Source organism: Mycetomoellerius zeteki, unplaced genomic scaffold, assembly GCF_001594055.1.
Source record: "Mycetomoellerius zeteki isolate Tzet28-1 unplaced genomic scaffold, Tzet1.0 scaffold25, whole genome shotgun sequence".
NCBI lineage: Eukaryota > Metazoa > Arthropoda > Insecta > Hymenoptera > Formicidae > Mycetomoellerius > Mycetomoellerius zeteki.
The window spans coordinates 2,102,582-2,121,406 of NW_017257227.1; the positions used below are offsets into that span (position 1 = coordinate 2,102,582).

At 39.1% G+C, this 18,825-nt stretch overlaps 1 protein-coding gene across 3 annotated transcripts in view; it reads left to right on the plus strand.

The window, feature by feature from the left end:
- The window catches only part of fz2 (frizzled 2), an 88,498-nt gene extending 83,705 nt beyond the window's left edge, over window positions 1-4,793 (plus strand). For all 3 annotated transcript variants that reach the window (XM_018449819.1, XM_018449820.1, XM_018449818.1), the window contains exon 2: window positions 1,346-4,793. In XM_018449819.1, coding sequence (XP_018305321.1) covers window positions 1,372-3,693 — 2,322 coding nt within the window. In that variant the 5' untranslated portion in view covers window positions 1,346-1,371 and the 3' untranslated portion in view covers window positions 3,694-4,793. The remainder of the gene's footprint in view (window positions 1-1,345) is intronic.
- The last annotated feature ends 14,032 nt before the right edge of the window (window positions 4,794-18,825 follow it).

Sequence of the window (18,825 nt, forward strand, 5' to 3'; positions counted from 1 at the left end):
AGATGAAAATACAAACAATTTCAAAATATTATTGAAAACATCAGAGAAAATGAAATTATGAAATTTTGTTTGAAAATCAGAGAACAGAATTTCGAATGAAGAAGTTATGACAACTCTGATGCAAACAAAATATTTAAAAACGAATGATATGTATGTATAAACAATATTAGTTTTATCTCGCAGAAATGTTAATTCAATTATAATTTAATAAAATACCAATAAAAATTAATAACAATTCGTTTGTAAATTAAAAAAATGCATACTCTAGTTATACTTTAGTTCATTCGAATCTACAATCTAAATGCATCATTTAAACAATATTTTATTTGAGTGCGATATTTATTGATAAATGCACAGAGAGGTTTCATTCGAATAGTTATCCTTATTCACGAATAAGATTCTATTCTTCATTGGTTATTTATTATTCGTGAATTTATCCAGGCTCTTGAGCCAACACCCTACAGCTCTGTGAGAGGCGTACCGGTTTCGAAACCGGGTATCTAGCGATCGAAGCACCGACGTTGATTTATGTACGAGACATTCGAACGCTACGCCCTTGCTCGTTAAGGTCGACCGAACGGACGAGCGAGCGAGCGGCCAGGCATCCCGCGCCGGCCGGCTATTTAGGCATCGATCGCTGGATTCGGACTTTTACTCGGAAAGAGCGAATACACGCGGTGCGACTCGCTCCGGAGCTACTGAAACCGGCACCGTGCTGCTTTGATAGTCCGAATTGCAAACGAAACAAGACTCGTGCATATGTTCTGCTAACCGATCTCGACAGAGTCGCGCATCTCGTTTCGGGATTAAATTCGAACCTACTCGGAACGCCCAGTCTCTCTGAAACGTGATGAATACTCTGGTAAATACTACTCCCTCGTCCGACGAGATTCGCGTTATTCGCAGAATGAATTATTAGCGAGAATTGATGTTAGCTCTCTTCATGTTCGGAAACTGTAAGTAATCATTGAAAACTAGATAGCTCAAATCAATATGATGAAATATAGAAGGCTATAAATTTTCAATAAATCTTATTACTATGTTTATTTCTGTATCTGCATTACATAAATTCACATGACTAAACAAATTTTTTTATTTAATATATGTAAAATACATATTTAATGTATTTATTAATGTTTTTAAACGTTTAATAAATACATTAAATACGTATTTTACTGTATATTAAATATAGAAATTTGTTTATTTATACAAATTAATATGATACAAGAAGTATTGAAAGAAAAATAACACTTCACTTGCATATTGCGCTCTTATACTTTTCACAATGCAAATTTTGCCATAGAAACATTAATAATAAAATGGAACTCTTTGATTTCTGTTGCAGACTGCCATTATGCCAGCTATGCAGCCATGAGTCGAACATCTTTGAGCATGAGACCCGCGCGACGGACGAAGTTATTTCCTACGCGAACAATGACGAGTCTGTTAACGTTGCTGGTGTTCGTAACGACGTTTTCGAATGTATTACCGGAATCGGCAATAAATCCGATAGGTAGTATCGTCGGCTCAGGATCAGGAGTTTCATCCTCGTCCGGCAGTTCCTCATCCTCGTCGTCATCGGTGATCGGCGTGGTATCCGACAGTTCCAGTCCTAACGGCAATGGGGTTGGTGGTGTTGGAAACGGTAACGGTGTTGGAGGTGTCAGCGGTAATGTCGGTGGTAGCCATTCCGTTATAAATGGAGGAGGTGGTGGGCATTCCGGCATCGGAGGCGGTAACGGGAAGGGTCGATGCGAAGAGATCACAATTCCTATGTGCCGCGGTATCGGCTACAATCTTACCGCCATGCCGAATGAATTGAATCATGACACGCAGGATGAGGCCGGCTTGGAAGTGCACCAGTTTTGGCCGTTGGTAGAGATCAAATGTTCAGCGGATCTCAAATTCTTCTTGTGCTCTATGTATGCACCGATCTGCCTACCGGAGTATACGAAACCACTGCCAGCATGTCGCAGCGTGTGCGAGCGAGCGCGAACAGGTTGCGCGCCCTTGATGCAACAATACGGCTTCTCGTGGCCGGAGAGAATGGCATGCGAGCGTCTGCCGTATCATGGTGACCCGGAGAACCTGTGCATGGAACAGGATAATCACACCAGCACTAGCACAGGTCCTGGTAGTAACGGCGGCGCAGTGAGCAGCGGTGTCCCAGGACCACCAGGCCCGCCAGCGCGGCCCACACGGCCCAGCAAGACTTCGCAACCGGCCCGCTGTAAGCCGGGCAAGAATCAAAAAAACTGCCAGCACCCCCCGGGGGAGAGGACGAGGGATTGCGCGTGCAGATGCAGAGCGCCCCTCGTGCCCCTGGGGGCGGGTGGTTCGGGGATATCAGGACCGATAAACGCCGTCAGCAGCAGCGTCATCGGGACCGGCAACACCGGGGCCAACGCGGGGGCTGGTCTGGCCGGCATGGCCGTAAGTGGGATAATGCCGGCGCCAGCACCGCCATCGATGGGAGGTATCGGCCGAAGTATCATCCAGGAGATCGCGGGGGTGCAGAACTGTGCTCTACCATGCCGCGGCGCGTTCCTCACCAACGAAGAACGCGAGTTCGCGGCCGTATGGCTGGCTCTTTGGAGCGGTCTGTGCGCCGCCAGCACTCTCGTGACCGTCATCACATTCTTAATCGACACCCAGCGTTTCAAATATCCTGAGCGACCGATCGTCTTCCTGTCAGCCTGCTATTTCGTCGTATCCTTGGGATACTTATCGCGCAGCGTGTTTGGACACGAAGAAATCGCCTGCGACGGTCCGGCTTTGAAATCGGGCGCTCAGGGTCCAGGCGCCTGTGTCACCGTTTTCCTCCTGATTTACTTCTTTGGTATGGCTTCATCAGTGTGGTGGGTGATCCTGGCGTTTACATGGTTCCTCGCGGCAGGTTTGAAGTGGGGCAACGAGGCGATAGCATCGTATTCGCAATATTTCCATCTAGTGGCGTGGCTGGCCCCAACTGTACAAACGGTTTGGGCGTATGTCGCAGGTGGCGTCGCCGGTGATCCGGTGGCAGGGGTTTGTACAGTCGCTCCCGAGGGGGTGCGCAATTTCATCCTAGCACCTCTATTCGTCTACCTTCTGCTGGGCACGACTTTTCTTCTGGCTGGTTTCGTGAGCCTCTTCCGAATTCGATCGGTGATCAAACGTCAACCTGGAGCCAAGGCGGACAAATTGGAAAAACTGATGATACGGATCGGCGTGTTTAGCGTTCTCTATACATTACCAGCCAGCGTGGTGTTAGGCTGTCATATGTACGAGTCAGCTCTACGGGATGAGTGGCTCAGTTCTCTGGCGTGTCCTTGTCATCCACGGACAAGACCGTTATACTCCATCCTAATGCTGAAATATTTCATGGCTCTCGCAGTCGGCATTACCTCAGGAGTCTGGATCTGGAGTGGCAAGACGGTCGATTCTTGGAAACGACTATGGAGGCGTTTGTTCGGCGGTGATCGCAGTCACATGAGCGCCGGTGCCGGGATGGTAGCCGGTGTAACCGGCGTCGGCAGCGGTATCGGCAGCAGTATTGGTATCAAAGGTGTCGTGGGTCGGGGGATCGCAATGCCGTACCCATCAGCGCCAGGTCCGGGCAGCGCTCTGTTACCCCCAGGAAGCATCGCCAGTGCGTCCCAACATCATCTACATCACCATGTACTCAAGCAACCCCCGCTTTCACACGTATGACGTCACCAGTCTGCGGGGGGCGACATGAATACCGCTGGATGCGTCGAGTCACAGCAGCAAGAGAGGCCTTCCGCCCTCAGCAATTACGGGCCCATCTAGCCCTTCGCCTCGGCCTCGCGCAGGCACAACGCGACGCCGCACCCGGCACCGCATACGGCGCCACATACGCCCCATTCGGCGGCGACCATCTACTCCAGGAGGTCACTCGCGTCCACAACGGGGCCGCTGACGCCGGCGCATGGCATCGCGCCCTCCTACACGCAAGCTACCGAAGTATGAAAGGTATCACTCATGGAGGTGCACATAAGATTGAACGATTCAGCGGCCTGGCGTTAGTGCCAACGAGCGCATACTTTGCGCGATGGACAATGAGCGGCCGCGGTGCTTCTTGATTACCCGATATACGTATTAGCCTGTACGTGTCTTCTTCCGCGGGAATCTCAAGGAATCTTCTCTCCAGTTCGGATCATCGACGATTTCTTCGGCGCCTTCATCTTGCCAGTTGAGTCAAAGAAACTGTCCTATGAAAGGATGAATCTTGATCGATGGAACGAAGCGATGCATTTTGATATTATCGGTAGAGAGGATCACTCGAGTGTCGCGGTATAGTGAGATTGTGATTAGAAAAAAGATTCAATGAGTGTGGTACGCAAGAATGTATGTGCGTGCATACGATAAACGGTGAACGATGCCGATTGATTTCTCTATCTTTATCCATATCTATCTGTCTCTCTCTAATCTTTCTTACATTCTTGTAAGACGGTGCTCGTAAAGCCCGTCACCGTGTCCGTCTAACGTGTATCGTCTCGTCTATTTATCTAATCTAGCCATTAAAGAGCCATGTTAGGGGATGCACACACGGATGCGATGCGTATGCGAAAAAAGCGGCAGCCTACTTTTTTTCCTTTCCTTTCCCAGAAGAGAGAAAAACTGCCATGATCTCTCGATATCGCGTGCTGAAAGCTATCTCTCTTTCCGGGAGATATCTCTCTACTTGTACTAATTCTTTATCACTGCCACCCTTCGCGATCGAAGGGTCGCGAAATTTTGAAAGTAGTTTCAACCGAAAGTAGGCCGCCACCGCAATAGATGCAATGAAGGAAAAACCAGTGTACAGGACAAATGCTAAAGTAACAAATTAGGCAGGATGGACAACTGTAAATATTGTTCTTAGATGTTAGTCGATGCTGTAAATAAAACGGTCGCCAGACTCATTGTAGGGTATTGAGACGCAAAAGACGATCACGCTTGTGGCAAGTGTTGTCATTTCCTTTCACGAGCAGTTATCAGACAAAACTTGTACTCGATGCAGACAAAAAAGTTCATTAATTCTTGTTATGCAATGTGGAATACGCCGCTTTCGCCAATTTTTCTCGAGATAATATTATATTTCCAGTTTGTTGAATAATTACATCAGATATATCCTTTATTTTATTTTATTCATTAATCAAAATCAGAATTTGTAAAATTGTTTCTAACTTAAGATCGAACTGTTAAAATAAAACTGTTACTCGGTAAATCTCATCTCTACTAATGAAAATTCGAGATAGATTGACGAGATCTGGCATATATTTTATTTTGTTGAAATTTTAATTTATAAACATTTGTAAATTATCTCAAATCATATACATATAAGTTATATAATTTTTTTAATAAAGTTAAATTTATAATTTTATGTTACACAACACTATTCAACTAATCGATATAATTTTGATAGATTTTAATCTAATTTCGCAATAGTCGAATTGAACGTTATCGTTGCCACGAGCAGATAATCATCGCGCAACTAGATTCGTACGCGTCCACAGAATGCGTAATACAAATACATATATTATATACATAGGTCTGCCTCGCGAAGATCACACGTAATTTAACACATGTTGGTGTACTAGTTCGAAACTTTTTATACCATAAGTAAAAGCATGTCGCACTCTCTCTTGTTGCGTTCGCGCAGTCCACCAGCTCTCAATCGTCGTGCGGAACTGATAATAATGGAGAGTAAGAGACGCGATGTTTTTTTTTTATTTATACTGTACTTCGCGTGGTGATCGACTTCTTTGCGCACGTGTCGCGAAGGGCGGTCGACGTGATAGCGTAAGCATGTAAAAGGGCGAGAGACCCTCGATCGCGAAGGAGTGCAAAAGGAAATCTACGTTCACCCTGAAGCTAGTAAGTAGAGGAAAATTATGCACGCGCGCGTATGTAATTCTTATGTAAATCCCGATGATCTAGAAATAGTCCCCAAGCGAGATTACGCGCGAGATACAACGGAAGTAACAACCCTTAAGTACGTATTATACGCGTGACGATGTCAGTCACTAGCAATATCGTTAATCCAGAACCTTTTCTAGTACCGGAAACCGAAATCGTAGAGAGAAAGCGGAATAGGAAAATTTTACAACATCTCGTAAGCGAACTACGATCGGACGTAATAAATAAATAAATTTTACATGACACGATTTGAGAAAATTTTAGATAATGTATTTATCATAACTCAGGGATCCTGTAACCCTGTAAGAATTATTATAAGGCAATAAAGCGAAATTTTTTATTTTGATCTATAGATAAAGATGGAAATACATAGATAAAGCGTATGGTATGACAATCTTGGATCACTGCCCGCTGTATTTCTTTACGAGATGTTGCGAGCGCAGAGCACAAGCAAAAGAACTGAAAAACGAAAACTGCCTCATATAATTTAACATATTGACTGCCACATCATTCATATGTGAATGACACTCATATTCATGCCCAATTCTCAGATTGCCAAACGCATGTTCTTTTATAATTTATACTCTTTTGCTACAAAATATCATTGAATGACTTCTTCCGAGGTGTCATTCGTATTTGAATGATGGGACGCTCTCAACAAGGAGTATTATTCGTATATGACTGACGTGGCAGGGAATGTGTTAAATGCGTCAACCGTCGTGTGTCTTAGACGGTTTAGAAACCTTTGCCAAAATGGAAACATACACACGTAATGTTGTAAATTAGTGGGAGTAAAGATGTCTTACAATTAGTGTCCACATATCACGCCAATGATCGAAGAGAGGGGAGGAAGTGAACGATATCGCGTTCACACGAAAGCGAAAGGAAGGAAAGAGTAAAGAATGTGAATTCGGAGCATTGCAAATGCCGGAAATGCGATTTTTTCCGCGGATATTGAAAAGTATTCGATAGGCGACATTGAGGAGTGGCGTAGAGAAACCGATAAGAGGAATCTTTATAAGTATTTGTATAAGCCACTTTTTGTCACACTAATTGTCAATAAAAATGAGAGTATTGTGTGTATTACGAGTGTGTTTCGAGTAGTGTACGGAGTAACCACTCCGCTTATTCTTCGCGATGTTAAAGCGTAATATCAAAGCCTCTCTTTGTGTCCCTTCTTTAATTTTTATCCGTGCGTTTTCTCTCATTCAATTATTTACGTTCTGGATTGCGCGACGAATTTTACACGCGGTTGCCATCGGCCGCTCTGTACAATTTTTATGTTGCCATAGTAACCATAGGTGTAATCTATCGCTATCGGTTCCAAAAATATAAAAATATACATATATAGTTATTTATATACATATATGTATATATATATATAATATATATTATATATATTTATATACATATATAATACGGCCGCGTGTACATATAATACGCGTATATATCCAAAATGTATACGATTTTTAATACATTTTATTATTATTTAGTTTCCCTGCGTTAATTGTTTCCCTGTCTTCCTTTGGATGATGACCTTTACTTTCCTGTCTCGACGTTGTTTATTTTTCTTACTCCAGTTTACCACGTATTTTTTTTGGTACGACGTGATGGAATCGGAATAATGTACTGATACCTCACATCTCGCGAATAAATCTGCGTTCTAATCACTGCTAGGTGTTTACTGCAAATTTATTTTTAAGTTGGGTAATTATTTGGGTAATTATTTTTTACTTATATACTATAATTTTTATGTATATATATATATATATATACACGATGCCCCAAAATTAACGAATCAAAATCTTATAGCAAGGTTTTTGAAAAATTAAGTAAAAAAGTTATGTGTACATTTTTATTTCAAGCAGTAGTTTTTGAGATATAGCGATTTAAATATAGCCAATTACAAATTACGTTTAGACGGTTACCCGTCCATAAATCGCGCGTGCGGTAATTTAGTAAGCGCGCACTCTGGGGTTTAAACGTTATCCGTTTAAACGAAGCCTGTAATTGGCTATATTTAAATCCTTATTATTTCAAAATTGCTTAAAATAGAAATAACTTTACAAATAACTATTTTACTTAATTTAAAAAAATTTTCTTACTGTAATCTTTTGCTTCTCTTTCGAGACACTTTGTATATGTACGTATATTCGTTACATTTCTTTTTTTCATTTTTGAAAACTTTATTCAAATGAATTCGTAATTGTGCCGTTTACATTACATTATCAAAATTATTCTAGCAATCACATAAAGAATTATAAATTTTTTCATAGATATTTGACACATACTTAAATAAATTTTAATTTATCTGATGTACCTTATAAAGAGGAAATATTCACGTTCTTCTTTTATTCAATTTACAAAGTTACGTTGCGCATCGCTGCTACAAAGTTTCATATTCCTCATGCAACCTTGACGATAAGAAGACAACGACAGCATTGGGCACATCGCCAGCCAAGTCGGGAGTAAACCACCCCCGTAACGTGAGTCACGGGTAATGGGGCTGAAGAGGAAGGAGACGACTGGCAGAAGGGGTGCAGTTCGAATTTATGGTTCACTCCGAGGGTTATGCGTTTACAGTCTGGCTACTTGGGACAAGAGATAAAGATCTGTCCTGTAGTCGTTCGTAATTGTTGATCAACCGATCGAGTTACACGTCGCTTCTAATTGGATCGTCACAACATTATCGTGGATGAAAAGCATCGCTGTGATGAAACACCGTTGCAATATCGTAAATGCTTCGAACGAACGTTTCTTGCGTCACAAAATTTAATGTCCAATTAATTACGTGCGAAACTGCTCGAGATATTCGCTATTTGTGCATTGAAATTATTGAACAACTTTTCTAAATCATTAAGGGCGGTGGTAATCCAGAAATCTCCAGCCATCTCTTTAATCATTTCACAGTGCAATGTCTAGCTAAATTAGTAATTTAACTTGCTTATTTACGAGAACATTAAGATCCATTTAATTAATATTTTAATAAAGATCCTTTACAGCAATTGACAATTATACATTTATAATATTTTGAATTGCAAGACATATTCTAAGTTGCAGACTTTTCGCAGACCAAAAAAGGGTACAGAATTAAACGATAGTGCAAGATTAATTTTGAATCGTGTTTATTTTATGGCAGAAGATCGGAAAATTTTTAATATAAAATTTTTATAACCGATTTAGAGTGGAGTATTAATAATTCCATTTTGAGCCCGGTTTGCGTCACTTAGCGATGTATTTTTTGTTTTTTCCGAAGACTCTCTCTCTCTCTCTATAGTCCGTCCGATAACTCGCTTCTCCATCTATAATTAATTTGAATTGCGAGTCACAGGACAAACGTTTATCGCGTCTCGTTATTGAAATAAACCGTCGTCGTAATCTCGACCCGGACGCGAATTATTATTGTCCGAGAAAAGAAAGACGTCGCATAATAGCGCTATATCGACTCCGCGGAGTCGTAAAATGGAGGTTTCATTGGCGATATCAGATATCGGCTGATCGTTTGCATTTGAACATTCATTATGTATGTATACATGCACGTATGTAGAGGGTGTCATAGAATCATTGCTGTCCTTTTTATTTACAAATTCTTCGATCAAATGGGAGAGTCAATCTTTTTTGCAAGAATCTGCATAATCATTTTGGAGCTATGAGATATTGAAATTGAACCCGTTGTGAGTTACACATGTTGAAAGTACGAATTATCATAAAAATAACGAGATTTCGAGAATTTATAGCGTACGTCTGAACCACCCCATATACAGCTTCAAAGCACACAAGCAACTCTTATCTCAAAGGCAAAGGTTGCGCGCTGCCGCCACGATAGCGGCAATTCGATTTCTTTTTCTCCGAGAAATCAATCTCTGCGCTAATAATATATAGAGAGTAATGATACAATCAGAGTATGGAATATGATTCTTTAAAGGTTTGCCCTCACGTCGACCTGGATTAATGATCGATTGAAATGAACGTCGCCTTCTATTCGCAGAATCTAAATTATCGAAAGAACAATATACGTCGAATGCCTTCCGGCGAAAAATCTTTCTAAATTAGATCAGCCGCAAGTTAATCCCCGCAGCAATTGCGAGAAGGATATAGGCAGCCGCTGATCCCTCATGATTAATTCATTCTGGAAGTGATTAAACGGGAGAGGACAGTCCCTGTCTGTTCTTGAACGTAGGTTAGCGACCAACTTCTCCGTATTACCATAAGATCGCATTAATTGAATAATTATTTCCACTTATCTCTCATACGATGCAAAAGAAGCGTACAAAAATCATCCATTATGAAAAATGCAATATTTATGAACAGAATATCGTTAATATGATTTTATGAATATCATTATTTATTTCTATATAAATATGGATTTAAATTTCACAATTTTATAATGACACATTAAACGACAAACTTTGTTTTACCGAATAAACTTCAATTTTCAAAAAATGACGAAAAGCTATTTTTATATAAAAGTTATTGAAATAAAAATTAATGTAGTAAAAAATATTAAATCAAGAATTACCAGCTACTTTTTTATGCGTGTTTTTTTTAATTAACGCTTCCGTCCGTAATTTCATCGTCGAATGTTCACATTGGATGACTTTCCGAATACCATTTAGGCCAGATATCGTCACGACGTCGACGCCAACAAAGAAGAGAGAGAGAAGGCCTCGTTATTTCGGCCCTGAAATAATATCGGCCTGTCTACGAAGTCTTGACGCGTTGAAATAATATTTTCACAAGAGCGTCTGTCCGCCGCGTCGTAACCTAGAATCTGGGAGGTACAATATCGCTGTTTTTCGACCGGCCGTCTCATCGCCCCGGAACGTTCCGATGTGCTTCGGTCACCGACATCTCGTGGATCGATCTGCGAGAGGTAAATGCGCCAGATCTCGTGTTCTGAAGCAGCACGAAACAGTTAACCGGAAGCTATATATGGTTTCATGCTAAACGTATGCCAAACATATAATCTCAAAAATAAAAAATTATGGCTATGTAAAGCGCTTATTTCTGCATCTCTGTTCGCGTATATTTAGGGATATAATAATTTCAACTGTCTGCTCTCTCGTGGCGAAGCAAAAGAAAATAAAGCGTAACGAAGCGTGTTTGCATATACATGCGTTCTACGAGCGATATTTTATCGCGTGTTACGACATTCGTGTACGGTTACTCAAATGAGGGTGGCGACAGTTGAACACTATAACCCCTTCCATGCTCCTGATATATATCTCCCTTAAGTAGATATGCTAATTTTCTTCTTACTTTGGAAGGGCGTGCAATCCTTTGATGACACATAATGACAGTACCGCAAAAAATGTATGAAGTACATCTGCAGAAAATGAGTGTGTATCTCTCAATCAATATTTTAATTTAACACTGCATATACTTTTATTATGTTTAAGTTTTCGCATATTTTCTTGTCTTATGTTTGTAAATGAAAAGAATCTTATAAATTGACACGATTTTTTCAAGTGTCTTCACAAGTACCAAGTTTTTGCTTTTGTTAAATTTCTCTCTCTTCTCTCTCTCCCACTGAATTGTTACAATATTATACTAAACAAATACAATACTATATATATTATGCATTATATCTTTTATTTTTTATTTGATTAAAAAAACATTTATCCTTGAATATAATAGATATTTAATTCAAGAGTATTAAAATAATATTAATGATGTGTGACTAAAACGGAAAAAATGATTTTACTAAAGTATCTAAAAATTTAGCTAGATACTTCAAAAACGTTCATTCCGTAATTATTATAGAAAAGCAAGACATTACAAAAACATGAATTCCGTTTGAAAAAAAGAAAACATTCTTGCTGTCAAAATTAATGCTTAAATCTCTTTACGCGTTGTATTACATTTATTAAGACCTAGTTTAAACGGACGGCGAGGAATGATATAAAGTACACTATTCACACGCAGTCGTTCGCGTGCCTTGGTGAGATGCCACGCGCATTACTTGCGCGGCCACATTATCAGGATGAATTTACAACGTCGTTTGACGATCCGCACTTCACGGGCGGACCATAACGAACCTGTTAGTGCGGAACGTAGTTACGGCGCCCACACACAGCGAGTACGATTTTAGCCAGCATCTCAACGCGCTCGGGCAACTGCTCTCTTTTTCCAAATAAATCTAAAAGCCGACGGTATTGTACGTATTCTAGCTTCCCTTTAACGAGCTTTCGGCTAAGTTAATTACGGAATGGCAAAGACGTATCGCACGTCCGCGTACACGTAATGGAGGCAGCGATGAAAACGATCCTTTGCGAATATAATCAACAGCCTTCGAAGACCGTGACGATATTCTTGCTACTTTCAAGGCTTTCCAGTAGAATACTCGTTATGAATAATCAGTTCTTTGATTACGTAACATTATTTCTGCAATATTTTACTTCGTTGTTTAGTTTCACTCTTACATATTTAATTTTTATGATGACACTTGACATATAACGAATCTTTGTTCAATTGATATTTCGTTACGCGATAATTTTGCGAATTTAATTGCGTCCAATAGATTGTGAAAATTTGAACTGTACAAACGTTCGTTTGTGTAATTCCACATTTACCCATTATTCGTTCCAAGACTATAAACGGTAATCGCGAGAGAATCGATATCAGTTTTGTTCCCATGATATTAATGTTATTTAACCGGATATTAAATTTCAATGCTTTTGAATATTTAATTGAATGACAATGGATGAAACTTTACAGCGCGTTCATTTTCAATCCATTTTGTCAATGATTGTTTACATTCGCACCTAAAGGTAGCTTTATTTCACGCGCGATAATTAATCGAACATTTTCTCGATTATTGAGAAAACGTGCTATATCATAAGCAACAGATCTTTCTTGCAACAGTACGAAAAAAAGGATAAAGAAAGTTGGCTGTTAGGAGTTGCCTGGTATGTGGGCACACGTGTTTAAAACGCTTTCGTCAACTTCTCGATTTCGCCAAAATATACGAAAAGGGACTCACATATCCGTTTCCGTTCATAAAGACGTTCACAGCGGAACTGCGCAACGTCGCTGTCAGAAAACGAATTCTCTGGTAGTCCTTTTCTTAAATTTATTTTGTGAATAACTAAGGATACTAATGATGACAATGATTAGCTCGTCTTTATTACAAAAATAATTAGAAGAGATCAAACAAAAGACCATGAATAAAACATAAAATATCGATAAATTGTTTAAAATAAAATAAATTAAATGAATATTAAATAGCTTGTAGCTCGAAGAATAAAGTGCTTCAGTACTTACAGAATCATTCAATTATACAGAGTTTTATTTTACACAGTTTCCAATATCAATATTGTCTGTCATTGATCGTTGATGTTTTCCTAATAATAATGATAGCGCATATTTAATAATTTATTTATTTAAGAAGATGCAGTCAATACTTACATTAACGAATATAGAATAATTATAATTAGAAACAAAGAGAGAACGTCATGCATGAAAAAAGACGGTTTTGTGAATTATCTAAAAATTTAGTTAGCTACAGAACTGAAAATAACTTTGTTGGACCATCAAAATAATTATGTAGGACGCTAAACTTGATTGCTAGAATATCAAAACTTTTTGCAGCAATGCTCATCATGCTTAAGATCCCCACGTAATTATTTTGATAGTCCAACAAAATTATTTTCAGATCTGTAACTAGTTAAATTTTTAAATACTTCGGTAAAATAATTCTTTCTGTGTAGCAAAAAATGAGTCATGATTAAATTCGCGCGCGAAGCTACGGCCAGGGTCGCTGTTCCTCGACATCGTTATATTCAATCCTGTTTTTGGTACTTCAAGCCTTCGACTGTGCAACTCATAATCAGTCAGCGATTCGACTTCGAAGTCAGCAACCGGCTGAGATTAATTCAGCCCTTCGAACACCTACGTAGAAATGGAAGACGGTAATCCGACACCCGGTTGTCAGCCCGGCAGGAAACAGACCTGGAGACCAATGGAGAACGAGGAGAAGGAACGGACGCGAGTATAGAGAGAGCGACGAGCGGTATAGCTCGCGAGTATCACGACGAACAGTCTCGGAATTCGCTTACGTCGATATATTTCATCGTCGCGCGAATCGTAAAGGAGTAAACGTCTTCCGCTTGCTGTAAGTCTATTTTACGACGTATTATAATGATCGACGTCGGCATGCACCGGACCGTTACCATCTCGGAGTGCTGTCGCGACCGGCGTTAATGCCCTCCGGAGAGCGCGTTTTATTTCGCGATCCCAGTACAGAACAAATCGAACAGCGCGTTTCGAATTAGTGGGCTGCAGTCGCACTCTCCAGAGCTCGTACCCTACAATCGGCGCGCGATGATTGCTTTCGATTTGATCCGATTTCGAGCAGCGACAAGGATGACGACGAGCGGGGTGGGGGGGGGGGGGGGGGAGAGGTCGGGCAGTTGCATTTGCACGCTCCATAAACGATTAATACGCTCTCTCGTCACGTCCCACGTGTCGGATGACGGCGCAACGCGCGAGAGTATATACATTCCCTGCGCGAGGAACGCTCTCTCCGCGACAGGAAGGTCCTTCCCCCCGGCTTCGCTTGCACGAAGTGTTCCCGTACGAATATTATGGACGTGATGGGCTCATTCTCGGCCATGACACACTCATTGACTATGGATACCTTATACTTATCATACTTATAATCTCCATATTCATTAAGGTGACATGCATGCATTATATATAATCAGATTAATTATTTTATTACAAATTATAATATAAAAGTAAAAAGAAAGAAAGAGGGGATTTGTGTCAAATTTTACAATATTGATCTCTTTAGCCATTTATATTATTATGAAAAGAGTAAAGAGATCAAGTTTTACGAAAAAATAAAAAATATAGATTATTGTTCGTGTTGTGTGTCCATATCTTTGTTTCAATTAAAATGTATGAATACACAATCTCATATGGTTTTATAAAAAAATCTTCTATTGTGCTGGTTTAATGGTCGTTTCACTATTATATTAACCATATAGGTGAAATCGAGTGTGTATATATTTTCTATTTGTTTAAAAAATATAGAATTAATAAAATGAAAACGAGGTACACGAATGTGATTTACGTGATTTCTTTTTTTATAATAGGTAACCCATATTAATATTTTGTATAAAAATTGTGTCGAATTCTAAATAACTTATCTTTCTAACCTAGTTCCCTTTAATTTTTCCCTTTAATTATTCTTACATTTATCTCAAGTACGTAATTCAAGAGTCTATTTTAGTTAACTTATTAAGGCAGTACTGTAACTAATTATATCATAAAATTAATATAATCTGAAAATATTATAGTCCATTTGCTCTAAAATTAAGATTGACATGCGGAATATCTCATGGAAAAACGTAAGCAGAGACTGTAAGAAATCTGTTTCATTTATTACAACAATATTATTAGCAATTACAAATTTGTATGTCTTCGTAGATCGTGATTTCGCACGTAGATCTCTAGCCTTAAAACAGATTTGATCGATCCCGAAATAAATGTCGCCGAAAGCGATATACATAACGAGGATGCAGAAGGTTGCTAAATGGTACCAACGAGGGGGAAGTTGTGGTACGCCATTAACGCCAATTGTGGTTTCATCAATTTTCATCCGCGCGGCTTTTGGACCGGTACCGGACAGCAAAGGTGTCAAGCGTGATGCTCGGCAAAGCGACGATTTTCGGTCAGCCACGTTTACCAGCTGCGCTCCATGATGTATCAAGGACAGTCACGACTATTTCGTGAGCGGACGCGTGGTACAGTCAATAATTACTGCAGCTTTGTGTGGTCCCGAACATAGCTTATACAGCGCCAAGACTGGCTTCGACTAAACTGCGTATTATTAAAGCACACATATGGCGCGTGCATACATGTACCATACGCTGTATATCTATAGTATAAAATCAGCAATTTATTACCAGTAACTAACATCAGTCACTTAGTACCAGTATTAATTAATTAAACCAAAACGTTTATTTTAATTGATCAATATTAATTTATTAACGATAACCAAGTACTTGCGAAACTATATTATAGATATACATTACGAGAATGTATGATATTCAGGGAAAGAATTATGCTGAAGTATCTAAAAATTTAGGTGATAGATCTAAAAGTAACTTTGTTGAGCCACTAAAATAATTATGTAGGATCACTCAAACAATGCTGGAAAAAATTTTGATATTTTAACCAGTTTGAGCGTCCCATATAATTATTTTGATAGTTCAACAAAATATATTTTCGGATCTGTGTCTAGTTGAATTTTTAGATATTTCGTTAAATCATTCTATTATTCATATTACAATCGTAAAATTTATTATTATGATGGCGCTATGAAAGCGTATTTATGAGACTATCATGCACGATTCAAAGTGTCAATTAGTAATTCCGTGAGTAATGTTGACTTTGGGATTAATTAACGCGCATGTCAAAGAATTTTCGAATTACTCAGTCTCGGTCGCGTCTCAATATTCCGCCGCCCCCAGTTAGTTCCTAACGATAAACAACAAACTACTTCGTGCGACGATCCTCCATATCTTTCGCACGTTACCGCGTTACTCCTTGGCGTCAAAGACGGCGGTAATTGCGCCTCCTGCGCAATATACGTTACTTACGAATCTCTTAATTAATTCGTGCCACGACCCGCTCGGGAATTACTTTCACATTGCCAAACGCGCGCATCTTCATCGTCCTCTCGCTCCCGTGATTCCTCTGGAAACTCGCCATCCTCTTCTCTCCGCTCATACTCGGCATCCTTGCATCGTTCTTGCTTCCGTCGAGCAACTTCGTTTAACGAAACTTGCCGCTGAAGGAAGCTTATCTAATAGTCACGGCCTCCGCACACAAATCAGGTAATATCGAACATCCTATAACTAATTAGCAACTCCGCGGTGCTATATATCTTTACCTGACAATCAGATAGCAAGAGTATTATTATCAATAATAAAAGACCGGTTTTATGTACCTTGCGTGAAAGATTTTTAATACGCGTATATATTAAAATCATTCTTGTTTTTATGAGATACCTTGTTTCAAAAATGATGGAAAATAATATATTTCTGTGAAAGTAAATCGTGCAACATTGACGTAACTAACAGAGGCAATCCAGTATTCGATAAATGCGTTCGGAGAAACGCTTTTAGCGCTATTTGTGTCATTCTATCTTCATCGTTCATTGGACGTAAAACAAGGATAGAATGACATAAATAGCGCTTATTGTGTTTCTCTGAACGCATCCTATGTGTTTACGTACTAGTAAAAGCGTGTGTCTGAAATAGTATCGTATACGATTTAATTACCAAACATCGCACCTCTGCAAAAACATTACATTTATTTCTGTTATTTTTTAACAATGCCCGCAGCAAATCACGTCGAGCAAAATTGCAATGGCTTATCATTTAAGCGTAGTCTACAATAAGGCAGTCGCAAATTTATTTTAAAGTTACAAAAACAGTGGCGTGTCATCGTAGTATTATCGTAGTATTATAATATCGTAGTATTATAATATCGTAGTGCCGATAATAAAAGATCGGTTTTGTACTTTGTGTGAAATATTTTTAATACGCGTGTACGTTAAATTTATCACGTTCTTGTTTTTATTAGATGTCTTGCTTCAAAAATGATGGAAAGTAATATATTTCTATAAAAATAAACTATGTGACATAAACTATGTGACTGGCATGGGCAATCCGTTATTTAATATGTTTACGTACTAGTAGTGAAAGCGTGTATCTGAAATAGTATCATATACGATTTAACCAAATGTCGCGTCTCTTCAAAAACATTACATTTATTTCTGTTATTTTTGAACAGTGTCCGCAAATTACGTCGAGCGAAATTGCAGTGATTTATCACTTAAGCGTAGTCTACAATGCAGTCGTAAACTCATTTCGAAATCACACGAACAGTCATAACATCGACTATTGACACTTCTGATTGGCTATCGCGACCGCTCTTGCAACTTTAAAATAATCGTGAAAAAAGGATAGAGCTAATTATAGCCAGCACAACTTAATCGTGTGAATTATAACTTTAAAATAAATTTATGATCACATTATAGAGCGGTTAATATCACATATTAAGTATGTGAGATATTAACCTTTTATAAGGAAAATAAAATATCATATCAGAACAATATTACCTCTCTCAAAAGTAACATGTCTTTAAAGTATTAATGTACAAATCACATAATATATATAAATTTTACATTTTTTTGCATTTCGTATCTCTCAAAATCGGTTATATTTACATTAGCCAAATAATAGATCCAGGTAGCATGGAACATTTCAACAATATTGCAGTTGTTGCAACACTGCTGGGATGTTCCATGTTCTAGACATGATCTCTAATATCACAAAGCATGTATAAATATCTAATTAATTCACATTCCGCGACTACATTTTTCTCTGCACACTGCATTCAAAGAAATAATCATTATACCAATAGAAATTTGTAATTAAAAAGTGGAGATGTTAACCAAACGCGCATAGACTCGCGTCAGGTTTGAACAATGAAAATTTCACTGTTTCCCACGGTGGGACGCTAATGGCCTCGAACATTCTTGCACGGTGCAACTCTCTTTCGAGAAGTCGCGCTAATTTTATCCCGTTAGACTTGGTGAAGCGAGCGACACGTGGCGATATAAGTGTCTCTTGAAACTAATGAAGTATAATGTACGTAACGTGCTCCATCCATACGTTCTATCATAACGTTATTTTCACGACAACCTTACTTCCTATACATCGAACATCGTGATGTCTTATATCAACATATACTTTCTGAAGGAACGCTCGACAATCTTTGATTGAAGCGATATAAACAATATCAATTATTATATATATTATAAAAAATATTGCGCAAATATTGGTGTTTCGTACTTCAAATACTTTCATGAATACTTCCTTTTCGCGTTGAATGTCGGGTAAAGTA